We start from the raw sequence: 27,713 nt of genomic DNA on the forward strand, positions 1-27,713 counted from the left end.
ATTGAGCTGAAGAGCTCGACACTGTGGGTGACCACAAGTGTGCAGAGGTCATGAGGAAACTGTTGGAAGCCACACTAGTGCGAGATCACCGGAGCCCACATCCGGGCGTGTGCATCTGAGAAATGTTGCTGTCTCCGGGACATTGCAGTGGCACTGCTGTCAGTCTTCGGGTCAACATATCTCTGTTAGCGGGTGTTCTCACATGTTTGCAACTAGAGTAGCCTAACCAACTATAAGCCCCAGATCACAGAGCTCAGCCAAGCTAAGCAGGGATCATTTGATGTGGCCTCAGCCTACACTGGTTTTAGTTTAAATGTGTAGCTGTTTGTCCATGTCTTTGAAATGTTGATGTGGCTATTTTGTTAAGAATACAGATATGTTATTGTTTTGTTATGATACAGATACAGTTGCACTTTTTATTATTATTATTGTTAAGCTTGAGCAGATGCAGGTTTTAAGACAAGGCACTGTGGTCTCAGTTTTGGTTTGGCCTCTCTTCCCAGAGCACTATGTTTGTGTTTTTGAGATGTGCTGTATATGGATGGAATAAAATTCCAGGTATAGTGGAAATTATTTTGTATTTTGTGTCATTTAACTTTGCGTTATTTTTGATAATGGCACACTAGATGAGAAGAACATTTCAAACTGGCACTCCATGTCACAAAGGTTGCCGACCCCTGCTCTAAAGAAAGGCAAGCACGCTGTTGAGTGTGTTCTTCCATAAGGTGGTGTTTACACTCCAGAGCAGTAGGGGGCAGCAGTGAGAGTCTCAGAGACCCACATGGAGTGAACAAAGAACCATTATGTGGCCAAAGAGTTCTCTTAAATGTGGCTCAATGATTTTGTTTCAAGCTCATTGGAACACACAGCTGTGCTGCTTGTCATTTTTAGACAACTTTCTGAGGTAATTGGTGAGATTTCACAAGTCCTGCCTTATTGGACTGTAAGAGTCACATGACCCGGAAGTGCTGCATAACTTCACACACAAACCTCAGTTTTATAAAATAACACAACGTGCTGATATTTTCTCTCCTCTCCCTTTTCACTGCATGTAGCAGACTTCATTCCTGTGTCATCGAGCTGTTTTGATGTTTGTGATTCAGACTGAACCATCAGTGAGACGGAGAGTGCGGGGAATGATTTCCTTGCCTCTGACATATTCACGTTATCGCTTCTCGGCCTTTTGGCTAAGATCAAGTGTAGTATCTGTTCTTATCAGTTTAATATCTGATACGTCCCCTACCCGGGGACCATATATTAAATTGATTTTTGGAACTGGGAGATGGAATAGGGGCTTGCTCCGTCCACTCCACGCATCGACCTGGTATTGCAGTACCTCCAGGAACGGTGCACCCCCCTCTCTCTGTTATGAAAATATAGAACCCACCCAACTTCATCAATCTCTTTATTTGCTGGCTAATGTTGCTGCTGTAGTACTTTGTGTTAATGAGGAACAAATGCTGTCATGCTTCTCTCTCTGACTCAATGGGAAGTGTGGTGCTGGGTCTAATCAAAGCCTGTGATATTTATAACACTTACACATTGTGTTGAAGTGAGATTTTTTTTTTTTTTTTTTTTTTTTTTAGGACGCTTACATTTAATTAGAGATTTGTTTTTTTTTGCCTCGAAAGTGAAGCAGTAAATAGGGAGTGCATGTAGGGAGCAGATGCAAAATAAGAAATTACCCTCTGATTTACGTTGCTTTGGATAAAAGCTAAATGAATTGTAGAAAATTGCATAGCTTTTCAAAATAAAGCATTATTTTATTTAACACATTTCTTAACCAAGGTTATAAAATGCTTTTATCAACAAGTAAAAATCAAAGGAAGTGTTAAAGATTATTGCTGCTTTGTGATTTTTAAATGGGTCTTTTGCTGAGCTGATGTTGTTCCCACTCCAACTCAGCAGGGGGCAGCAGCTGACGTGTAAGTGGGACCCACGTGAACAAAGAAACAGGAAGTGGCTCTAATGTGAGCTAGAGGAAAAGAGAGAACATGTTTTTTGTTCTTTCGTCTTGATTTTAACATTTGATCAAACTACTTTTTCCTGCAGTTTGATTCAGCTTTTGATCATTTAAATCAACTCACAGTCTGCTTGTCATTTGGTTTGGTAAAATGTGCAACACTTGTGATTGTTAGGTACGTCTCTGGCATAGGTATGCAGCAGTGCATGATGGGAATTGCAGCCTTGATTTGTTAAAATTAAGCAAGAAATCAGCCTCAGTACAAAGCTGTCACCCCTGTGTTTTATATCTCTGGATTTTACAACCTTACGGCCCAGATTTGGGGTTTTATGGAGCTCTCATCCATCAGTCAGCGTGGTATCTCTGTGATTGACTTCTCCTGCTCCGACGTGTACAACTCATACTTACCTGGCAGGGGAGACACCATGATCAAGAAGGTGGTTCACCCATGGCGAGGCCTGACCATTGCACTTCGGTTGGGCTGACCTATGCGAATTCCCCAAATGTGGGAATCTCGACTGCATAATTTGTGGTAGTGGGGGACTGCGTTCGCGCTCTCCCCTGATTTCATGTTGAATGGAAAATATTGATCTTATAACAGTATTAGGCCAATCAAATCTGTTGTTCAGTCTGCTTATGTGTCAGCTCGATGCTCCGTTATGCAGACTGTCAAGGAGCAGGAAAAAGAAGCTGCAGCAACACAAAAAACTCTGCTTATCTTTTACATGACTACATTTTAAAAACCTTTATCTGCCCTGGGGCATAAAGAGGCAAGGCACGTTTATTTATATATTTAAACAACAAGGCTATTCGAAGCACTCTTTACCTGTATTGGGCACTTTGGCGTCTCTACTTTTCAGGTAGTTAACTCGGAGCGCTGTGGTGGTGTAGTAGTCTGTCAAGGTTCAAGGTTCTTTATTTGTCAATTCCAAAATATGTCAGACATACAGTTTCCCCCCTCCCCACGGTGCAATGTAGATTAAAGGTACAGTAAATCAAATAAAACAAGGTAAAAAAAAGAAATAATATTTACATTAATAAGCCTAAATGTGCAAAAGTACTAAGTTAAATAAAATGGAGTATAGAACAAGATTATAAGAAAGGTGAAACTTGTGCATGTGTGCAGTGTGCAGTAAGTGACCAGGGTTCTGTTTCAATGTTCAAACAGGAGGAGGGTCCAATGTTCAGTGTTCATGGGGGCAGAGGGAAGGGAGGGGAGAGGAGAGAGTTCAGCTTCCTGACAGCTTGGTGGAAGAAGCTGTTTCTCAGTCTGGTAGAGACGGCCCGCAGGCTGCGGTACCGTCTCCCCGATGGCAGGAGGCTGAAGAGGCTGTGTGAGGGGTGGGTGGGGTCACTCACAATGCGGGTTGCTTTGCGGGTGAGGCGGGTGCCGTAGAGGTCCAGAAGAGAGGGGAGCGGGACACCGATGATCCGTTCAGCCGCCTTCACTGTGCGCTGCAGGGTCTTGCGGTTGGCAGCAGTGCAGCTCCCCATCCACACAGTGATGCAGCTGGTCAGGATGCTCTCGATGGTGCCTCTGTAGAAGGAGCACATGATGGGTCGGGATGCTCTCCATGGTGCCTCTGTAGAAGGAGCACATGATGGGTCAGGATGCTCTCGATGGTGCCTCTGTAGAAGGAGCACATGATGGGTCGGGATGCTCTCCATGGTGCCTCTGTAGAAGGAGCACATGATGGGTCAGGATGCTCTCGATGGTGCCTCTGTAGAAGGAGCACATGATGGGTGGGGGTGCTCGTGCTCTCTTCAGCTTACGGAGGAAGTCGAGGCGCTGCTGGGACTTCTTGGCCAATGATGTGGTGTTTGCTGTCCAGGAGAGATCCTCACTGATGTGGACCCCCAGGAACTTGGTGCTGCTCACCGTCGATGGTCAGGGGGAGTTTGGGAGTGGGGGCCCTCCGGAAGTCGACAACAACCTCCTTGGTCTTGTCGGTATTCAGGAAGAGGTTGTTGTCTCTGCACCACGTGGCCAGTTGGCCCACCTCCATCCTGTAGTGCGTCTCATCGTTGTTGGAGATGAGACCGACCACTGTTGTGTCGTCCGCAGACTTCACAATGTGGTTGCTGCTGAAGGATGGAGTGCAGTCGTGGGTCAGCAGCGTGAAGAGCAGGGGGCTGAGCACACAGCCTTGCGGGGCCCCAGTGCTCAGGATGGTGGTATCAATGTTTTGTATAACTTTTACATCTATTGTATAGGTCGTGTTAATGTCTATCTAATAGGTGCAATAGTTCTCAATCGTGAGAATGATATCTCTCCCATGCCCGCTCGCCTGAAAACCACAAACTGTAACTTTAGACTAGAAGTCACGGTCGTTCCACGCGAAGTCTCTGTTTGCTACAAAGACATGACGCTAAGAGAACAAGAGAGCGTGAGCAAGAAGCCGCAACAGAAGAAATATTGGACAGGCATTTACACGTTGGAGAGAGCGACAAGAAACAGCAGGCTGCAACTGAGCTGTTTATGCTGTGGACTGGTGAGTAATATTTATGGCTCAAGTTTTGTCTTATATCTTTGCATCATAGTTAGTTGTTTTACCTTAAACCCGTTCAGTCTATTTCGACAGGTAGATGACATTATCATATAACGACCAGAAGATTAGAACGTCACACTCTTGATGAGCTAACAACACACGCTAACGTTATTTGTCAGGGGTATTTGGGCAGACTGGTTTGGCTAAGCACAGCAAGAAAAGTTGTCGACTTGTTAGCGGTTGTTCTTGTGCTAAATCAGCGCATGTCAGCAGAAGTTTAGCACGTAGCATGAAAAAAATCGCAAGCACTTGCGTTCAAAGTGCCTGTGTTAAAGGTCGCTATTTATTTGAGCAACGCATGTACATCGTTTCTGGCAGGTCAAAAATGTTGCCCTTATGTTTCTGTTGAAGCTAGCATTACATTGCATACTTTGCACAGCTGAATCAACCAGCATACTGACTTCAAACTTTATTCCAGCTTTATAAAAAGCTGCTCAGCATCCTCTCCAGCAAGGTGCAAATACAACCTGCATCCTCGCCAGAGTCCAGTCTTACACTGTAAACGGCAACAGTTATGTTTTGAGAAGCACAAGTAACATAAGTAAGTTGAAGCTTTAGAATTCAACATATTGTGTTGACTGAATAATAATAACCTAATTTTAAGTCCTTTTACACTCTGGTTTCAGCGTGCTCTCCCTGAATTCTGGTGGTGAGGATCGACATGGCTCCATGGATAAGGAGGAGATTCATGACTTGAGAAACAGCATGTAGGTGACTGCCATTGATAGATTTAATATTATTTCACTGAGTTGTCATCCTGGTCTATAGTCTTTGTGTTTATGTGCAATATGGAAGGGAAGGATAGTGGTACCATGTCAAGGAGAAAGCTGACGTCTCTAAGTAAATATAACAAAACATTTGTCTTGGAAAAAAGATGGTTCTGGTGAGCACTCTAAGCATCACTGCAGAAAATTCCTATTTCTAGCTCCTGTTATTAACAGTATTTGACTGTATAAATTAATCTTGCACCATTTGTTACAGATCCAGATCGTGGCTAGTACAAGGACTGGAGTCTCCGACGTTCCCCTGACATCTTGCACGCTGCAAAGAATTTGGATAAAAGAAGCTCGACAGGTATGGCTTCTGCTTCTTACTGAACGTACAAATCGTTATTTTATCTTTTATCTTTGTAGATGTTCCTTTCATTTTACATTATCCTTATGGTGTGTTCTGCATTACAAAGCTCAGGGACTTCTGTTATAGATAGATAGATGGATAGATAGATAGATAGATAGATAGATAGATAGATAGATAGATAGATAGATAGATAGATAGATACTTTATTGATCCCGAGGGAAATTCATTTTAAATTAATCTGGGAAAAAACCACATCAATACATTTAGATAGTATTCAAAGTTTAACTTTCACTAGTTTATTTTGACTTAGCATCATATGCTCTGGTTTATTGCTGTGCTTGCTTTGACACAGAATCTAAAAAGATAGATAGATAGATAGATAGATAGATAGATAGATAGATAGATAGATACTTTATTGATCCCGAGGGAATTTCAGGACTTACATATTTTAAGTCGCAGCAAACAGTTTTTTCTGTAACGTAATTAACTCTTGATTCTGTCAGTCTGTTGCTTTGCTTTTTTAGTGAAAGGTGATAGATTGTGTTGTATTACTTGCACTTAAAACCCACTTGGTTGCGTCGGTATTGTTCACACTCCAGACCAGCAGGGGGCAGTAGCAATAATGTAAAAAATGCCCGCATGGAGTGAACAAAGAACTAGGAAGTGGATGTAATATGAGAGGGATACAAAGAGAAGATGTTTTTCTTTTTTCCTCATGATTTTAACATTTGATCAAACAACTTTTTATTGCAGTGTGATTCATTATTTAATTATTTAATCCTGCTTATAGGCTGTTTGTCATTTGGTTTGCAAAAATATATACCACTTGCAAAACTTTGGGTGAGTTCGTGGCAAAGATATGCAGCAGTGCATCATGGGAATTGCAGCTTTGATTTATTTATTTTTAATCTTTGTCAGCGTCAGTACAAAGCTATTACCCCTGTGTTTTATATCTCTGGATTTTGCGACCTTATGGCCCCAGATTTGGGGTTTTATGGAGCTCTCATCCATCAGTTAGAGCGGTATCTCTGTGAGTGACTCCTCCTGCTCCGACGTGTACAACTCATACTTACCTGGCAGGGGAGACACCATGATCAAGAAGGTGGTTCACCCATGGCGAGGCCTGACCATTGCACTTCGGTTGGGCTGACCTATGCGAATTCCCCAAATGTGGGAATCTCGACTGCATAATTTGTGGTAGTGGGGGACTGCGTTCGCGCTCTCCCCTGATTTCATGTTAAGATTAAATTTATACAGTTCTGGTGGTTGTGCTGATGTGCTTTGGGAAGTATTGTGGTACTCTAATATTCATCAGGAAATATGCTGAGCATGTATCAGTACAGCAGAATTTAATTCAGTTTCAGATCAGATTTGTTGTCATCGGTTTGTGTTAAATCGGGTAAAGTGCATGAATGTGTTACCTGCTGCTGTAGCACACATGCGCCTGGGAAAAAGGTAATAAATACAGTCACAGGAAGCTAGAAATTGGAAATGCATGTGAATGGGGGCTCAGTCCTGATGCAGTGTGGTTGTGGACCATGCTGGCCTGTGTGAGGGAATGGTACAGCGGGAGCGGGAGCGGGAGCGGGAGCGGGAGCGGGGGGGGGGGGGGCAGCAATCATGCTTGAGTGTGACCATGCTCTAAAGAAAGGAAAGCACGCTCTTGAGTGTGTTCTTCCATAAGGTGGTGTTTACACTCCAGAGCAGTAGGGGGCAGCAGTGAGAGTCTCAGAGACCCACATGGAGTGAACAAAGAACCATTATGTGGACAAAGACTTATCTTAAATGTGGCTCAATGATTTTGTTTCAAGCTCATTGGAGCATACAGCTGTGCTGCTTGTCATTTTTAGACAACTTTCTGAGGTATAATTGGTGAGATTTTCACAAAGTCCTGCCTTATTGGACTGTAAGAGTCACATGACCCGGAAGTGCTGCGTAACTTCACACACAAACCTCAGTTTTATAAAATAACACAACGTGCTGTTATTTTCTCTCCTCTCCCTTTTCACTGCATGTAGTAAACTTCATTCCTGTGTCATCGAACTGTTTTGGTGTTTGTGATTCAGACTAAACCATCAGTGATACAGACAGTGCGGGGAATGACTTCTTTGCCTCTGACATATTCATGTTATCGCTTCTCGGCCTTTTGGCTAAGATCAAGTGTAGTATCTGTTCTTATCAGTTTAATATCTGATACGTCCCCTACCCGGGGACCATATATTAAATTGATTTTTGGAACTGGGAGATGGAATAGGGGCTTGCTCCGTCCACTCCACGCATCGACCTGGTATTGCAGTACCTCCAGGAACGGTGCACCCCCCTCTCTCTGTTATGAAAATTATCATTGATGTTTTTCCTTTAGTTAGAATGATGTGCTTAGGGATGTGTAAAATGCATTGAAGTAGCTCAGATAGTATGGTTAAACATGTGACTGTTTTCAGATTTAATGAAAACAAAAGTTTTCCAAAAATAGATTCATCTGTTAGTCGCTACTATTATCACCCGAAGTGAAACCACAGAATTCCTTATTTCTTTTGTTTTCCTGATAAAGGCTGTATATGCTGACTGTTTCATTTCTCTATTTTCTTTTTTTTGCTGTGAAAAATGAAGGTATACTATCAGTTGGCATTTAATGCTGATGTTGACACATCAGTTAATCATACTTTAATGTTGGTTTTACATGTTTATTTAATGTGAAGCTTTATGAAATGTATTTACTTACACGCTTCAAAAGCAATATATAATCCTTATTTTAAAGCCAGTGTACGGCAAACATTTTAGGACATCCTCAGGTCTCAGACGAAGGTGTCAGACCTCAGACGAAAAAGCATCGGTTCTCAGGAAAACCTCCGTCTTGTGTCAGACCTCAGATGAAACTGTCTCAGACTAAACGGCCTCACACATATTTATTATTTATTTTTAAATTCGGGGGGGGGGGGGGGGGGGGTGACTAAACGGCCTCAGACAGTTTCATCTGAGGCCGTTTAGTCTGAGGTCTGACACCCGACGGAGGTTTTCCTGAGAACTGATGCTTTTTCGTCTGAGGTCTGACACCTTCGTCTGAGACCTGAGGATGTCCTAAAATGTATACCGTACCAGTGTTGTTCACACTCCAGAGCAGTAGGTGGCAGCAGTTTAGGTTTAGGAGACTCACATGAGACCCACTAAAGCAAAGAACCAAGAAGTGGCTGAATGTGAGCGAGAGAACAATGGAGATGTGCTGTTATTATTCCTGTTTGATTTTTTAACATTTGATCGAGAATCTTTTGTTATTGCAGTTTAATTCAGCTTTTTGACAAGCAGGCTGCTTGTCATTGGGTTTAGGTAAAACATATCGAACTTCTTAGGTACATTTTTGGTAGAGATTTGCAGCAATGCATGACGAAATTTGCAGCCTGGGTTCGTTTTAGTCAAATATAAAACCTTTGCTCGCCTCTGTACTCAGGATTTTGCAACCTTGTTGCCCCTGATTTGGGTTTTTCTAGAGTTCCCCACCATCAGTCAGAGCGGTATCTCTGTGAGTGACTCCTCCTGCTCCGACGTGTACAACTCATACTTACCTGGCAGGGGAGATACCATGATCAAGAAGGTGGTTCACCCATGGCGAGGCCTAACCATTGCACTTCGGTTTGGGCTGACCCGTGCGAATTCCCCAAATGTGGGAATCTCGACTGCATAATTTGTGGTAGTGGGGGACTGCGTTCGCGCTCTCCCCTGATTTCATGTTTAAGAAACTATTAATTCTTCACTTCTGTGGGTGTTATTCATCCTGGAGAGGTTGAGGAGCTGTTTTGTTTGCAAAACACTGGAAAACAGATAACGCTGCATTATTTTCCACAGTATATGTTTGGGTGACTGAAAGTGATGCTCCAGTTTGCACATCACATGCACTGATGTTGTAGTTCATGAGGCGAGTGGCCTGACTTGGAATCCAACTAATGTCTCCTATATTATTCTCTCTCTCTCGCGCTTGTTTCAAACTTTATCCATTGACCTATCTCTCCAGTCAAGGCACAAAAAGGGCCCCCCTCCCCACCCAAAACAAAAACAATGGAAAGATTGCTGCCATTTTGAATACACTACTTAAGTCAAAGTATTTAATTACTTTCTGGAAGAAGAAAAAATGGAGCCTGTATCTAAAACCTTGAAGCTGGTACATGTTTGGTCCCCCTGCCAGGGGGAGGAAAGCCAAACGGTTAGTTGTTGTCCCTGGTCATTGTAGTCTAGTTTTTAAATGAACCACTATGTATTATATGTTGTCAGATTAGGTGGGTTCCCCCTAAAAAGAAACACTCATTTGTTTCCCAGTCTGTTTAATACTGACAATCTACAGGGAGGAAATCACACTCTGAATGTGGGTTTTATGATTAAACAAGCGGTGGTGTTTACACTCCAGAGCAGTAGGTGGCAGCAGTCGGAGTCTTAAGAGATGAAAATGGAGAGAACAAAGACTGAACCATCAGTGAGACTGAGAGTGCGGGGAATCAGTTCCTTGCCTCTGACATATTCATGTTATCGCTTCTCGGCCTTTTGGCTAAGATCAAGTGTAGTATCTGTTCTTATCAGTTTAATATCTGATACGTCCCCTACCCGGGGACCATATATTAAATTGATTTTTGGAACTGGGAGATGGAATAGGGGCTTGCTCCGTCCACTCCACGCATCGACCTGGTATTGCAGTACCTCCAGGAACGGTGCACCCCCCTCTACCTGTTGAAAATTAACACTGATATTATTCATTTAGTTGGAATGATGTGCTTAGGGATGTGTAAAATGCATTGAGGTAAGTAGCTCAGATAGCATGGTGAAACATGTGACTGTTTACAGGTTAATGAAAACAAAAGTACTCCAGAAACAGTTGTTTCGTTGGCTAGGTGCTTCTATCATCACCCAAAGTGAAACCAGAGAATTCCTTATTTCTTCTCCTGTTGTTTTCTTGATCAAGGCTGTATATGTGGTGTCCCCGTTTCATTTTTCTTAGTGTTTTTGCTGTGTGGAAAATGAAGATATACCATCAGTTAGCATTTAATGCTGATGTTGACATATCAGTTAATCATACTTCAATCAGGAGAGACGGGTGATATTAAGAATGAATTTATTACAGTGAAAAAGTGATTGACAGAATGAGATTTGACTGAATGTTTTGGCGCTTGGACTCTACGGGGTGGAAGATGCGATTTAGTGATGAAGTCCTGCTCGTCATTAGGATAGATCCCCCCCCCCCCCATGGAGTCCAGACCCTGGTGGTGGAGGACTGATGATTTGATGAGACCGAGTTGGAGAAGAATTGATTGGAGTTGACTCTGCTTCTGAAGATGGCGGTGATGGGGAGGTGGAGGGGCGCACGAAGCCAGCTTGAAAGAACTAGGGAAGAAAAAGGATCGTATTTAAAAGGAGAGCTGAACGATGATAGGCCGACAACGAAGGAGGAACGCTGCGCCATTGGTTAGATGAGGTCCGGTGACAGAACAGCTGATTAACCTGCGGACGGCCCAAACTGACAGCTCGAGAATGACAGCGAAAATGAGAGAGCGTGAAAAGGGTGACTGAGAAACCTGATTGTGGATCACTTAAAGTCTTCCTTACTGAACTTTCGCTAAGCTTCATATAGATAGATAGATAGATACTTTATTGATCCCGAGGGGAAATTCAAGCCATTCAATACATGGCTTTAACTGTAGAAGAACAAACTTATTGTGAACAGATTTATTAAACCAATCCAAACACCAGCATCATTAAGAGGATGTGAGAAAGTATGATCACATTCAGCAGGTGTGTCCTCAAACATACCACGTATTGTTTCAAAAACTGGAAAATGCAGTTAGGCAGAGAGACCTGCCCTCAGGGCGAAGGGAGGAGTCATTACCAATCTAACGAACGGCATTTACAGTACAGTGCTGTAACCAACTGTTGAAACTCTACACCTCCACGGCTGTAGCTCATCACAGTTGTAAAGCTTCATGTGGACGGAAACCCAGTGTTGACACATTATCAAGGTTTGCTTTTTACTTCAACAAAAAAATATGGCTGGACTGCCGCCGGACAAAGTGGATCGAAAATGGAGCGAAGAAGAGGAAGAAGAAGTTGGCCTAGATTGGCTTCTTGGTAGAGACAGCCCAGAGATTGCTCACGCACCCATGGATACCAACATTTTGATGTCCGGGTAAGCAGTTAAGAGACGGAGATCTGCAGCGTGATTTCACTCGGGTTTTTTTAAGTGATCTTTTATTGATTTAATGATGAATGATCAGGTGACATGGTGGCCGATTTCAGGTAAATAAGTTTCAGCAAGCTTGAAGCCCTATTAAGTTCCCAAGCTGGTCTGGACCTTTTTCAAAAGAGACTCGTGTTACAAATGTTCTTGACACTGTATTGTGTGTGTTAAATGTTAAATATTAATGGACATTCAATATTAATGAATGAAGTAGTAGTAGTGAAACATCTTGAGCTAGTAATTCATTGTATGTACTGTGTGCTTTCCTACATTTCAGTGAATGTAGTAACAATGTCGACGGCATTCAAAGTAAAGAATTCAGCAGAGAGAGAGTCTTTGAAGCCGTATCCCAGGGCAATGCAATTCAACTTCACGGCCTGCTCAACTACCTGAGAGATAACAACAAGCAACTTACAAGCCCAGAATTCATTGGCAAGTATCCACAATGTCCTGTTGTATTTGCTCATGTCAAGATGACATATTACAACAGTGTTTGTACTTGTTTGAGAGCAACACTGCTTGATTCATACAAAGTTTGTTTAGAAAAGGCGACTCGGCGAGCCTTCTTTAAAGCTGGGACTCCTGCAATGTGGAAAAGGGGGGCTAGTCTAGTACTGGTTTACAGAACTCCGATATATTAAATAAAATCTCCTGATCTGTATAATGCAACTTTTTGTCATTTTTCTGGAACTTTCAGATGAAACAAACGGGAAAACTGCTCTAATGAAAGCTCTGCTGAATCTGAAAGATGGCAAAAATGACACCATTGAAGTTCTCCTGGACATCGCAGAGAAAACTGGAGATTTGGAAAACTTAATAAATGCACCTTACAGAGATCCTTGCTACAAAGGTAAGTGAAACTCAATTTGTTTTGTTTTTGTTGTGAATTAATTTTTTAGATCCTGAAGAAATATTTGATGTTCTGCAACGTGTAAAGTCCTTTTGCTGGTTTACATCACTTTTACATGGGCGGGACGGCATTGTATTTAGAGCAATTTACCCACTGCTTATTTGGACTTCACATTAGTGTCTTTAGATCAGTCATTCTGTGTCAATTTATGTGCTATATGAGTTAAACAAAGTCTGATAACATTAGCATGCTAACACAACAATGTAGGACACAGATTGAGCTTAATGATGGTGCGTTTTAATTCATAACTCCTCGGTGTGAACGTAAGTCAAACGGAGTTGTAGGTGTGTCGCTTGAGGAGGCTTCAGAAGAGCAAAGGTTTTGCAAAACAGCAGTTTGTTTGGTTTAATGCTGGTGTTCAAGGGCAATAACTACTGATGAAAAGCCTGAATGACTGAGCTTTGATTACTTAGTGTTTGCTAACCCCTTAGCTTCACTCCAATATGACCTCTCATCCAAATGAGTTATCCTCTGGCTGTGAAAAAAAAGAAAAGAAACCGGACCAAAAGCCACTTCCCAAACTCCAGGCTTCAGACTGCATTTGACAAACCAATGGGTAACAACACAACAACTTTCTTTGTTTTTACAAATCACGCCACAGGTCAGACAGCGTTGCACATTGCGATTGAGAGAAGGAGCTTTGACCACGTGAAACTGCTGGTGGAGAAAGGAGCTGATGTCGAGGCAAAAGCCAACGGGAACTTCTTCCAGCGAAGTGCAGGACTAGGCTTTTATTTTGGTGGGTCATAACAGCGTAAAACTTCCACGATGATACTTTTTTTAATCCATGTAGTTTGTTGTTTATAGTTCTGTATTATCTCTTAATTCTGTACTTTTCCAATAGGTGAGCTTCCCTTGTCACTGGCTGCTTGTACCAACCAGCCCGATATTGTGACCTTCCTCATGGAAAATCCTCACAGAAGAGCGGACTTGACTGAAAAAGACTCGCAGGGAAACACTGTGTTTCACACCTTGGTGGTCATAGCAGATAATACGACAGAAAGCACGGATATGATCTCAATGATTTATGACCACATTCTTATCCATCACAGCAAACTTGAGAAAAAATCTAAAGTCCAGCTGGAAGAGATTGAAAATGACCGGGGGTTTACGCCTCTGAAGTTAGCTGCGAAGCTAGGCAAGATCGGGGTTGGTCCATTTTCGTTCATATGTGTTTTTGTGCATTTTTCAGATACTCTTGGAACATGCTGCATATTGTCACGTAAGAATAACACACTTTCCTTCTCTCTTCACGACCAGCTGTTTGAGCACATGTTACACCGGGAATTTATGGATAAAGAGACGAGGCCGCTGTCCAGGAAGTTTACAGAATGGGTCTACGGACCCGTTCGCTCCTCCCTTTATGACATGAAGTCCATTGAGACCGATGAAGACCGCTCTGTGTTGGAGATACTCATCTTTGGAAGTGATGTTCCGGTTGGAAATCTATTTTTATATTCAATAATATGAATTTGACTTGAATGACTGACAGAGTGCTAGTGTTTGTTTTTTATTATTTTTTTTAAGAAGTTGAAATCACTACTTTTATGTATCCTTTCATACAGCATTTATTATTTTACAGTGATTTATTTATTTAAAAAAAATAAATGAATAAATAAATCGACCCTTAAAGAGTCTGCTTAAGGTCATGACTGCCTGCGAGAGACAATCTGAGACCAGTGATGACCTGTGACCTGTTAACCAGGTTAGATATGAAACAATGGGCATCCTCTCGTATAAATATAAACATAGTTATGGTTCAAAAAGCGAAGATGGCACTCTTCAAACTTGAGACTAAAGAATGATATAGTCCAGTCTACGCGTTTACGCTTAGAGCAGGTTGATGAAAGTGAAGAGCGGTGTCAGAGAAAGGGTCATTTGCAGACGTATACTGACGCTTCCCAAATAGTCCTTCATTGCCCTGTATGATGCAATGACACTGTTTACAATGATCTGTGATTGCAGTTAAAGTGTTTTTTTTAATGTGTACATTATTTTTTTTTTAAAAACCCCATCGCAGAATCGACCTGAGATGCTACAGATCGAGCCTCTACGCAGCCTTCTCCAGGACAAGTGGGACAGGTTTGCTTCCAAGATGTTCTTGATGAATTTCTTGGTTTATCTGATATACGTGTTCATCTTCACCGCTGTGGCCTTCTACAGAAAGAAAGGAAAGGTAATCCAAAAAAAACAACAACACCAACAACTTAGTCAAAACGGGACAAACATTATTTTATTTTTTTTAAGTCTAAGCATGGATCAAACTTTTTGATCTACAGCCGCCGTTTCCTGTTGAAAATGTCACAGTTGACTCCCTGCGATGCGTTGGCGAGATCATCTGCGTGCTTGGAGCTGTTTGGTTTTTCTACAAAGCGGTGAGAAAGACGTCATCTGCTCCAATAATTCACCAAAAAAAAAGAGAATTTGAATTTATGCAAAGCTATTTCTTTCTTTCATTGTGACTTCTAAATTAACAGATCACCATGTTCATCAGGAAACCTCCAAGATTAAGAGCTCTGTACATGGACGGGTTCAGTGACATTATGTTGTAGGTATCACCGTGAGACCTTAAAAGCCCAAACTGATGTGAATGTATGCCTTCTCATTATTTATGCCTTTTGTTTAGTTTCCTGCAGGCATCGCTCCTTTTGATATGCACAGTTCTGTACTTCTGTGGGAGGAAAGAGTACGTTGGCATCCTTGTGCTCTCGCTTGCTTTTGCCTGGATCAACATTCTTCACTACTTAAGAGGCTCTAAACAAATGGGGATGTACAGCGTCATGATGCAAAGAGTAAGAACTGTGTTTCACACCGTGTCCTAACAGCACACAAGCATTGTTATATCAGGTCGCATCGTGCATGATCGCATGCTGGCTGTCCAAACTGCATCCATTAAATTTGTTTTTTTTGCTCTGTGAATTTCATTCTCCAGTTTTTTACACCTTCAATACAAAAGCAAAGTATGTTGCTTTGTATTGAGGACCTGTTGACTCAAATCCCAACACTGAGGCTCATTAATAAACAGCTTGTGGTGAGCCGAAAATAAGTTTTCTCTGGTGCTGTTGACGAGAGTCAAAGCACATTTCAATCACTGATGTAGAGACTATTTATGAACCCGTCACCTCCCCTTTTATACGACAAGCTAACAAGTTCTGTTGAGTAAGAAAAGCCACTTCATTCTGTGTCCGTCCGTTTATGCAAGCGCCGGGGAAGAAGTTAGGACATCCTGTCACAGTTAGGACACTTTAATGGGAAGCTGTGGTAGCTCGTGTTTCGTGCTGTTGCGACGGGCTGTTAATTAGCAAAAAGTCTTTTGAGTGGAATACCTCGTTATGAATTGGGTTTTTTTTGTTTCTCATTTCAGATGATCATGGTCGACCTGTTTCACTTTCTTTGTGTCTATAGCGTCTTGCTTTTGGGATTTTCTGCTGGTAAGACTTTCTTGGACTCTAAATACCATAAAGACTGTCGATGTTTTCCCAGTAACAGGCTTCTTGACTTTTGATGTTTTTATTCACAGCTATTGTTGCTCTTCACGAGGAACCCCCTCAAAGAAATAAATTCAATAGCACCCTGACAAAAGGAAAGGTCAAGCCAGTGCGATGCAAGAAACCATGTTACAACAACATCCGTTTCACAATCCTGGAAATGTTCAAGTTCACTATCGGTATGGGTGATCTGGGGTTCACTGACCGGGTTCAGTACAAGGAAGTTTTCTACATCCTGCTCATCTTGTACATAGTTCTCACCTACATCCTGCTGCTCAACATGCTGATAGCCTTGATGGGCAGCACAGTGGAAAGCATCTCCAAAGACAGCGAAGACATCTGGAACCTGCAGGTGGGAAGCTGTCTGAACAGATTCTTATTACACACAATCGGACACATCCAGGATTGGCTTGTTTTAAGGAATGAATGTTAATTCCTACAACTGATGTTTAGTGATAATACACATCAGCCTTAAGTCAAAAGACAGCATGATTTTAACTTTGTCTTTAGTGTGCAAACAGAATCAAATGTAATAAACGTTAGAAATGTTATTTGAATTTAACCGGACTGTCTTGCTAACCATTAAATGTCCTGCTGCACATCCTCAGAGAGCTGTTACAATATTGGACATGGAGAGGACTCTGCCGAGTTTCCTTAAGAGGAAAGTGTACTCCGGGGTGTCGAACATGGTGTGTTTGGAACGCCAGGAGGGGAAAAGTCAAAGATTTTTCAGGTAAACATCAATTAACTTTTTATCACCACAAATTTACCATTTCTAATGTCTCGAGTCCAAAGCCTGAAAAACGGACCTACATCATTCTTTGCACTAAAGTCCTGTCCTCTGCGAATGCTAAAGGGTGACTGATCATTTAAAAGATTGGTTTCAACCACTCCTTGCACCGGCATTGTTGTTTGACTTTTGTCTTCAGCTGTTGATCCATTGAAACCATGAAGGTCCCCTTGCATAATTTATGCAGGATGTTCTGAACTCTGTAGTTAGTGATGCTGATGTTAATTACAAAGATCATTAAATCCTCACTTCCCCAGGTTGTTTTATCATCTTATCACATGTACGGTCTACATGTGATATTATTAAATGTAATTCAATTAAATGTAATTTCTGTATATGAAGATATGGTCACTTAAGAATAATGATGGATTGCCTTTCCCTCTTTAGAGTGGAGGAAATGAATTGGAAACAATGGACGTCAGATCTTGGAGACATCCGGGAGGAAGACCCTGTGGATCACCTGATGAGGCCCGAGCTTTACAGTGAAACTCCAAGTATGGCAACAAGACCACACACTTTTTTTCCTGTTTTTTTTTTTTTAAATATTTATCTAAAATGTTACTAAAATAAGTTGTATCTTCCAGGGAGACGTTGGAAACTAAATCCACTGGAGAGGATTCGTGCAAGACGGCACCCACCACCGGATTCCAGCATTCCCTAAATTAAATTCAAATCAAATCAAATTCAACTTTATTTCCAGGAGAGCATGTGCAATTAAAACATAACTGTAACCATTTGATGCATCGCACCAGAGTTAGCATCTGCAGTCCCCTTGGCAAATGCATCACAGCATTTAACCGGTTAATAATCTGAACGTTTGATAGTTTTCATGCAGGAATAGAAAATATTTTGCACCTTTGATACCACACCATTTATTCTGTGCATGGCTGCAGTGACGTATCTTCATGATTTAATCTTTAACAAACCTTGAAAAGGTTTACCCACCTGCTGCCGAGATTTATTCTTCAACATTTCCCAATTGCCCCGTTTTAAATTGTCCTTTTTGTGTATAAACCTTTAGAGCATACTTGTTGACTAAGTGGTGAATTGAATGATTTATTTATTAAAACTGAACATTAAAAAAAAAAAAAAAAAAAAAGTCACTTATAAAAGCTTTGTGTTTGCAAACTTTATTTTGGTTAGGGGGAATGTTTGTGCAAGACAAGTTATTCCTGAAGGTTAGGCAAAACTGGAATATCACATTTCACAAAGTAGAGAAAGTAAGCCCCCCTCCACCACCGTTCACAACATGAAATATCTTTGACAATCAAAGATGCCCATTTAATCAGGAGCAAAAATTAATCTAGAGAGAGTTAAATGCCTGTCACCAAATAAATATTACCATCTCAGTCGACTGACATGGAGAGCTACAATGTGCTTAAGTAGAGTAGCTTCTTACAGTGCTCATTGACGTTTCTCTGCCTGATAATACTGTAAAATCAAACCACATTAAAGTTCTGACTCCTACTGTGGCTTATATGATCAGGCAGGAACAACTCCCTCTAGATTTATTAATTCCCTGTTCACATCTTTACACTTCACAAGATTTTCTTTGGCTGTCCAAACGAGGGCAGCAGCTCTCCTTTATGTCACCAGGTTGTTGCTTATTACTGTTGGAACGACCAAAAGTCCCCGATTTACAAGCTCGTCGAGGCATTTGGCCGGGGTGGTTACAGAGAGGGACCGCTTGGTCACTTTGGTCAGTGAGTCAGCAGCAAACAGTTCACACATCCTGACAGAGTCTAGGAATCGTGGCACACTTCAGGACTTCAGTCCATGACACAGTATCAGTAGTTACACTAAGTAGCTTGGTCCCCCTCATAGATTAACTCTGTGCACCTTTGTTAGCGTGCACACCTGTGTGCAAGTACCCAAGCTTAACAGACACACACGCAAGCACCCGCTCACACACTTCTCCATACTAAGCCCAGTGGAGGCACTTCATATGAAACTGTAGAACCTGACTATTTCGGGCTGTAACGAAGCAGTTCAAAAATAAATGGGGCAGGTCTGTCAAATAGTTTAGTGTTCATTTTTAAAACTTAAGGAAACAAAACAGGCTCGTCAGGTGTTAAACTTTAGGCCTCTTTTCAGGCCAGACTCCTGAAAATCACTCCGTCACTGTGAATACATATTCAGAACAATCTCATAGAAAATGACCAAGTTTACCAGCGTCTGAGTTGTGGCTTTTCACCCTGCCCCCCCATCCCATAAAAAGGGACTTATTTTCACTGATTACAGCCCATATATCATTTACTAGTCATACACATGCACACACAAATCATACTAGTGTGTGTTAAGATTAAAGTCAATAGCAGCTTTAAGGGGCAGGCACATCAAAAATGAGAGCCAGGGGAAAAAAAAACTGCCATCAAAAATGAAGACCAAAATCCATAAAAGCTTTGCTTACATCTCGTTCTCTAAAGATGATGCCTCATTTTGCCACTTTTCTCCCTTTTCACCTGTACTGTTGTATACTGAATGAAAAAAAAAAAAAACTCTTGAGGAGGAAAGATTCTGAGCAATGTGAAAGACATTAGATTAAAGCGTGGATGCAAAAGCCTTTTTATTTACCCATGAGTGCAGACGACGCAGTTTACAACGTCTGCACGAATATGTGTCACCTATGGCACCTAATGTGGAAACACCTATGGCTTCAGGATGCAGTGGTCCAAAAATAATAAATTAAACTAAATAAGTATATTTATTAAGTAAAACAACTAAAACACAATCCAAATACTTTAAAATAACTGCTCAAGCCCTGTACTACATAACTATTTATTCTGCTAAATACTATTCATAGTTCACTCTTAAAATCTTAAATCCTTGATAGGCAACATTTTGGACAGGAACATGGGTGATTTATAAACACCATTGGTAAAACTGTTACCGTTACATTTCCACTCTGGAAACGTTGCTCCGAGTGCCACTAACTAGACATGCTAGCACTGCCCAATGATCGGACAGCACAGGTGCAGAACCGGTTTCAAATGAAAGAACAAAAAGAGTAACTTTCCTTCTCACAGTTAAGCCATACTGAATTTGGAAACCTGCTAAAGAAAGTCAGTTCAGCTAAATATTATGTTGAAGATTACTTCTTTGACATTTAAGGCTTTTTTTTCCAGAAGGATTGAGGATGTAGAACCAACACATGTCCAGACAACACCAACCCGAAAAAGACTAGAGGAGGAAATGGGTCCAGAGCTTCATGCTAGACGCATCTCACAACACATAACCTGCATTAAACGTTCTCACTTTTTTCTTTATAGGTAGCAGAAATACAACGCAGGGCTAGTGATTAGTAGATGAACAGCCCACCACAAGCCACACAGATATTGTCCACATCACATCAGTTCACTTGTAGTACAGTAGTAAAGTGGTGAGGAAATGTGTCGGAGGGGAAATTAAGCATGTTCCCACCTTGCATTATTTGAAATACTTGCATGCTTGCAAGTGATCAATTTGCTTTTCACATACTTAAATACATACATCATTTGAATATAAATGGGAAGCCGTTCTGTTTCACATTAGCTACAGACAAACGGGCTAATGGAGAGTCTGCTCCTTTGCCAAATATTAGGGATAACATTAATAACAGTAATTTCTACAGTTCAAGTAGGACCATCTAAAGAAATAAGACAAAACCTGTAATAAAAAGAATAACTACTTCAAAAGCATTGTTTTAAATATAACACACAAGCGTACTTTAGACCTTCCAAACCTAGAATAACTACTTTATATTTCAGAAGTTTTTATGAAATCACAGAAATCAAAAATGTTGCTTTTCTTGCTTGCACTTTCCAATTTAACTAGAAGTCTGTTTAACAGTGAAAGTCAGCTGTTTTTTGCACTCCGTGCTCATCCATGGACTCGAGCAAAAACTAACAGGACCAGTCACGGTGCAGTTTTTAGAAACCATGTTGAATTCCTGATCATGTTTTGCCTCTCACCTATGCCCATTATCAGACATACACCTGAACTATAAGAGAGCTTCAGGGATAGACGCCTTATCAACAGTCTTATTAATTGCATATAAATGTAACCTTCTTATTAAAATGGATCACAAACCTATTAAAGAGGATAAATAAATGCAAAAAAAAGACATGACACAACGACATCCTAAATGTTGCCTTTGGGCAGTTGTAAGGCCACAAATGCTGAAAAAAGTTGAGTTGTTCCATGTCAAGCTAGGAAAAGCACTGTGACAATCATGGCAAGCATATTCTCAGCGGCAAATTAATTTTTAAGAACACCATATATATACATGAACAAAGAGCAGCATATCCATGCCAGTGATGAAAGAAAAATCCAACTCAACGGTGGACAACAATCTCTAAAAACCCTTCATCTGCAACAAAGGTATGACATGGCTCAAGACCTGAGGAATACTTTGAAAAATCACAACCTGGTGGGTCTACAAATCAAGCTCTGGAGGATAAGATTGGAATTGATCACTTGCAAGATCTAAAAGAATAAACCACAGTAGCTGAAAGTAGCTATTGAGAAAAAAACTCAAAACACACCATGGGGGGGAAAAGTGCCCACTTTAGCGGTAGCCTGGATGATGACTGTGGAGCCCTCCACCGTTATTTGGGTCCTGAACTTGGCCCATGGCTGACCTGTGCATCTTCTGCATCGCATCCATGTTCTGCTCCTGAAAGCTGGGTATCTGGAAGTCCCCTCCCAAGAAATCCACATTCTGCATCAACTTGGGCTGGCCAGGATGACCTTCCTTTCCTGGCCGGTACTTTGCCCCTGGGATGCGTTCTGTGGTGGCAGCAGCAGCTTGCCCTCCCTGGAAAGCCACTGGGAGGTCCTGAGGGCCTGATCCGTTGTTTCCTGCTGTGGCTGGGATGTTGCCCCATGATGGCTGCATGTAGTGGCCATTAATGTAAGGCATAGAACCCACAGGGCAGTTAATAGGCGATGATGGTCTTGGTTTTTCTGCAGGGTGTTTTAGAGGAAAGGACTGTGCTGTGTTGGGTAGCTTGTGGAGATAGTTGAGGTTCCCAGAGGGAAACGAACACTCAGTTGGAGGCTCCATCCTTGGGTTCTTGCATGGATGAGCCCCTTCAGGGGGCTGCTGCATGTGGGCCAGTTGATGCTGGGCCCAGGAGCGTTGCTGCTGCAGCTGCTGTAGTTGATGTAAATGTTGCTGCTGTAAATGTTGCTGCTGTTGTTTCTGCTGATGTAAATGGTGCTGAAGCTGTTGTTGCTGCTGCTGCTGCTGCTGCTGTTGGTGTATGTGTTGTTGCTGCTGTTGCAGGTGTACCTTCTCTGGGTCTGTGTGAAAGGCAGGTATACTATTATTAGCAGCTATATTGGGCTGTGAATGGAGAGCAGCACTAGAAGTCTGAGTTGGAGCTTTGTCTGGGGGTCCCACCATGAGACAGTTGGGTACAGAGCCCAGACCCGGGTGGTGAGAGGACACCCTTGAGCTGGCGTTGATTAGCAGGTTGCGGCTGATCGGGCTTGGATTTGCGATCTGGCCCTCGCAGACTGAGGTGGTGCCCATGCCAGCCCGTGCCTGGCACAACTGGTTGATTTGGTGCACGATGCTGCTCAAGTCACTCGGCCTGTTCTGATGCAGACTGGCAGCCATGGACAGTGGGATGGTGGAGGTAGATACAGTAACATTTGGTGGGGCGTCTGCGTCAGGGAGCTTCCGGGGTCCATACGCCCCTGGTGGGGGCTGCTGCTGTAGGTTATTAGGCATGGTAGGAGGTCCTGCACCCACAGCTTGGGGGAGGGGCTGTGAGCTAACTAGACCCTGGGTGTGCTGTAGGCTTGAAAGCTGAGCTCCATCAGAGATGTGGCGTAGGTCCTGAGTCACTCCTTGTTGCGAGAGTAAAGCTTGCGGAGGGGCCGCCTGATGCTTTAGTGTCTGCAAATGAGAAAGATGCTGCTGTGGCACCACTGGTGGACGTGTCTGGCTCTGCTGTTGCTGCAGAGCCTGAGTGTGAGGCAGACTCTGCTGCCTCTGAATGCCTTGTGGGAGAGCCAATCTTTGCTGCTGTGAAGTCTGAACCTGGGACAAGCTCTGTTGCCGCTGCAGACCTTGTGGATGAGCCATCCTTTGCTGCAAAGCCTGTGGGTGAGGCAAAGTTTGAGGCTGCTGTAAAGTCATTGGGCGAGACAAGCTTTGCTGTTGCTGAAGCACCTGTGGGTGCACCATGCCCTGCTTCTGGGCAGCCTGGGCCCCAGGGTTTGATGGACCTGGTAGGTGAGGAACAGGCTGAGGGAGATTTAAAGTGCTTTGAGGGGCATATGGCCCACTGTGAGGGTTCATGACTGCTTTGTGAAGCTGCCGGGTTCGGCTTCCGTCTGAATCTTTGATGACACCTTTCACTGGTGCCCGCAGGACAGCCAGAAGGCCCCTACTGGAGCTGACCTGAGAGGGGTAGGGACTGTGTCGCTGACTGGACGAAGACGTGTCAAGACCGTTTACTGTGCGGCGAATGTGCTTCCTCTGAGGTACTTTGACACTGTTAGGAAAAATCTGGATAGTAAGAGGGTTGTTGGCAATTTTCTTAGCATAGGCATCCAACTCTGCTGGGGTTGGGTAGTTGGCAGATCTCATCTTCTGTGTAGTTTCCCCTGAAATGTGTATAAAGTCATCGATGAGATACAGAAATTTGACAATAATCCCATCTCTGTAATATACTTAAACACCAAGTTGAATGACAAAGCAGCGCTGGAAGGAAATAATAAATGTGAAAGCTGCCTTGCACCGCTTTCTGCTCCAGCTCTCTGTAAAGTGTTCTGTAATAATTAAATGCATCATTGCAAACAACGAGTTTATTTCACTTCCATCTGTAATGGTAGGCTGGAGCCAAAAAAATAAATAAATACAAAAATTGTTTATTTCAGCAATAAAAATAGCTTTAAACAGCCGAGTCATGAGCTGTTATTTAACCTTCAAGCAAGTTTGCCTTTTCAGCACATTATAATGCCGAGACTTGCTGAGAACATCTATTATTTACAACATGTAAGAAACATGACTACATTGCTTTTTTGGTGTCAAGTCACCTCTTATGTCATAATGACATAATCTGGACCACTTACACTTAATCATTTTTATTAAATCATGAACACAAGATATAGGAAAGATGTGTATTAATTGTATGTTCCCTGGTGTTTACCAGTGAGGACGTTTCAAATGGACAGAAGGTGTCAAGAGGGAAGAACTTACATTTCTGAAGTCCGGTGTTCATCTGCGTGCGGGAGAGAAGTCTGATGGTAGGGTCACCTGATGCTGGCAGACAGGCCAGCATGTCACTATTCCACTAATGCAGCATGAGACACCTTCCCCTCACCATACTGGGGGAAAAACAGAGCAGACACAAGTCAGCCGCTGACAAGACACTTACGGTGGTGTGAAATGACTTTGCCATCGCCTAGTTCACATCCAGTCCTGTTTGACCTTTTGCAAATGGCTTTTTTTTTTTTTTTTTTTTAAAGTCAGCGTCATGATTCTTTCAGAGCTCACAGTGATTAGCCTGCAGCTAGCAAAGAACTCAGATGGTGGGGAAAAACATGATTTTTGTTGGCTGTAACACATCAAGTAGACGTATCGTGATGGCAGGCTGCAAGCCAGTCAGTTTTGATTGTCCTGCTCACACTCAAAAACAGACCACATTCCTCTGATGCAGATGTGTTAATAGTCATATGATGGAAACTAAACTGAAGAGCCAGTTATCTTGTTGAATACCGAAGAAGAGCTGCACACGTCTGAGGCATCATTTAACCATAAAGGTTTGTCAAATCTATAAATTGATGACTCTGCAAAATAATATTGAAGTAAACCCCATAATCTACTGGAGAAGGTTCTGGGCTCTGATGTGCATATATGTTTTAAGTTACCATTTTCAAGTCATAAAGATGAATGACATTTTCAGTGTTTGCTTTATCTCTAACATGCTTTCAACAAAAGAGATAATTAGTAATGATCAATGTAAGTCACAATTGATTCTGCCAACCCTTTCATGATAACTGATGGTTTAATGATGATTTTGAAATCGGTTGATAGGTAGCACTGTTAAAAATGTCCGACCCAAATCCAAAATAAAAACAAATGGATTTCAATTTATAGTAGCAAAAAAAAAAACAGCATATCATCAACACTCAGAGGGGGAAACTAGTAAAATGTTTATTATTGAAATAAAATGTGTAACAGACTGAATCATAGTTTTTGACCTAGTGCTAAGGCCTGGGCCTTTGTTGCAGTAGTCACAAGCTGAAACGTGTTGTTAGCTTATATCAGAGGTATTACACAAAGAAGCAGTGTTCACAACACCGGCCATTAGGCAATACCCAGAGTCCCAGTGACAGACTAATGCAAAAGGAAAATAATCATCGGTCTCAGAACAGCAGTCTGTTGGCGTTTTCACTGGAAGGGAAATGAGACAGGATCCCTGAAGCAATAACATTTTCTTATGGTCCAGTCATGTTGCAGATTCATCAGACAGTTTATGATTCATCACTTGTGTCTGGCATTAAATTATTGGCTGGCTTGTAGGAGAAAAAAACCCAACAAAACCGTCTTTTAGATCAGTTTTAAGATTGTGCTCAATGTAGAGATGCATTGTTGTATTAGACACTTAAAGGACATGTATGGAAAGCGTGTATTCAACACTCTAGTCTATGATAGGGATTTTACGATTCACTAAACTCATGATACGATTCTCTCAAAATCTGTTGTACAAAATGAGGCTGTAGACAGAAGATGACAGGAGGAGTTTCCTTTTAAGGGAAGCTAACCTGCTTGTCAGTGTGGTTTGACCTTTTAATGTTTGTTTTCTCTCAACAAGGGGAAGCTGATTGAAGCTTCTCGTTGTGCAGCATCATGTTGGTTGTGGTATTTGTGTAGCTCCCCGTCTTCTTGCAATCTTTGTGCACAGTTTTTTTTTTTCATTTCTTGAGGAGGCTGTAGTGCTTCCACACCTTCCATTTAAAAGACCGCGGTTCGTCCTCAATTTCTAAATCTCGATCTGCAGCCTCTGACACTCACCATGTTATTGTAATTTATTTTTCAGAGTGTCAATGTGAACCTTGACATCTTTGAATCAATTAATTGCGATTCTACGATTCATCTTTGCACCCCTAGTTTTAATTAAAGGGGACATATTATGAGAAATCAACTGTTTTTGAACATTTGGGTAATCTGAGTTTCTACTGACCCACGAAATTTGAAATAAATCCATCCAGTCCTTTGTTGTGGTCTGCAGAAGTCTTACAACACAGAGAAAAATGCTCAGTTTCAAATTTTCTAAATTTGTGACATTACAAGTTGAATTATCGTAAGAAAAAAATCCCTCCCCTGGTGTCTCCATGGACTCCACTTCCAGCCTGGAGCAAAACTTTTGCACAGGTCTGTCATTTTTATTCTAGTTAGTGAAGGAGTTATATCTATGAGGGGAAAACTCAAGAGGGCGGGGTTATTAAATTTAAAGAGACACACACACCAAAACGGAGCGTTCTGAGAGAGCTGGTTTCTACAGGGTCACAAACCTCCTCTTGCTGCTTGATTCATGTTTTATTTGGACCAGATAATTCATTTAGAGCACAGGGGAGTGTTTGAAAAGGTGAACAACGAGGTATAATATGTCCACTTTAAAGATCTGAGATTGTACAATATGTAGACATATTGTATGTTGTATGAGACATTTAAAAACGACATGTTTGGTAAGTGTGTTTTCAATACTCTATGGTGAATGACATGTTGGTGGCTGGTCTCTCTGCCTGCATCAGGATGACGCAGTGGACTGAGTGTTGTTAGAGGATGTTCATTAATGCAGGCAGGATAATAATGTGACCTTTTACACAGTCACACCGTGGGAAGCTCGTCTGCAGCTAACGCCTTAGATAATCCCTGTCAGGTTTTCAAACGTATATCAAACCAAAGAAAAAAACATTTTGTACAATCATGTAGACGGCTTAGGTTTTAACTTTCAGACAGACTGCAGCTAGGTGAGGTTAGCCATCTGTCCTGCAATCTGCCCCCAGTTATCTTTACTAATCTGATAAATTAAACTGGACTATTTCAAACAGAGAACTGGGCAGACTGGGCACGAAACCTCCCGTAAGAAATTTTTTTATTGTTTTTAAATTAAATTGTTCAGTGGGTAACCTCGAGTCAAGCAGCAGCACAATAAATAAGGAGCTTCTTTGTGCTTATTGTGAGCAGGCCAGCTGGTGAGCAAACTTTGGCTTTTCATGGAGGAAAAACATCGACGAAACCGCTAAAAAAAGGAAAAGATTATACTCACTTCCACGGATCTATGAGTAGGGAAACTTCATTTTGTGGAGATGTGACGTCGATGTGGTTTATAAATATAAAGAGATCATCCCCCTCTGTGTTGGTTCTCCGTGCTGCTGTCCGGCTACGGCAGCAACATTTATGACGCATGCGCAAATGAAAAGGACCCCGAGTCTGCATGTAGGCACCGACGGCCAACGCCTGTGCGATAATCCACCGGAAACGCAAATTTATAGGTTGTAATTTATTTATTTTTTACTCTCCAACGCCTAGATATGCATACAGTGCAGATAGTGCATATTCAAGTCAAAGAACACAAAATAAAACAGTTATTCCGTGTTTATCCTGAGAAATAACCATACATGATCAAGATATAACTACAAAAATAAAAGCCTCCAAAACAACAATGATTGAAATCTAGTTTTATTTTCTCATAAAGAGATCACATACTAGTAAGCGTTGGT

At 41.9% G+C, this 27,713-nt stretch overlaps 2 protein-coding genes across 2 annotated transcripts; one reads left to right on the forward strand and one right to left on the reverse strand.

Moving 5' to 3' along the window:
• Positions 1-10,635: 10,635 nt before the first annotated feature.
• LOC306830105 (transient receptor potential cation channel subfamily V member 1-like) lies at positions 10,636-18,072 on the forward strand. The gene is made up of 15 exons (XM_079353360.1): positions 10,636-11,752; positions 12,081-12,235; positions 12,501-12,653; positions 13,315-13,452; positions 13,558-13,862; positions 13,974-14,150; positions 14,734-14,889; positions 14,993-15,088; positions 15,191-15,261; positions 15,340-15,505; positions 16,078-16,144; positions 16,234-16,553; positions 16,810-16,934; positions 17,379-17,485; positions 17,576-18,072. The coding sequence occupies exons 1-15, from the start codon at positions 11,613-11,615 to the stop codon at positions 17,650-17,652; spliced, it is 2,253 nt and encodes a 750-aa protein (XP_079209486.1). The 5' UTR covers positions 10,636-11,612; the 3' UTR covers positions 17,653-18,072.
• A 33-nt stretch (positions 18,073-18,105) lies between these two features.
• Positions 18,106-27,484, reverse strand: LOC306830102 (protein FAM222B-like). The gene is made up of 3 exons (XM_079353356.1): positions 27,260-27,484; positions 24,184-24,311; positions 18,106-23,588 (listed from the first exon to the last, which is right to left on the reverse strand). The coding sequence occupies exons 2-3, from the start codon at positions 24,263-24,265 to the stop codon at positions 21,538-21,540; spliced, it is 2,133 nt and encodes a 710-aa protein (XP_079209482.1). The 5' UTR covers positions 24,266-24,311; positions 27,260-27,484; the 3' UTR covers positions 18,106-21,537.
• Positions 27,485-27,713: the final 229 nt, after the last annotated feature.

Source organism: Symphodus melops (assembly GCF_947650265.1).
Source record: "Symphodus melops genome assembly, chromosome: 10".
In the NCBI taxonomy this organism is placed as follows: Eukaryota; Metazoa; Chordata; class Actinopteri; order Labriformes; family Labridae; genus Symphodus; species Symphodus melops.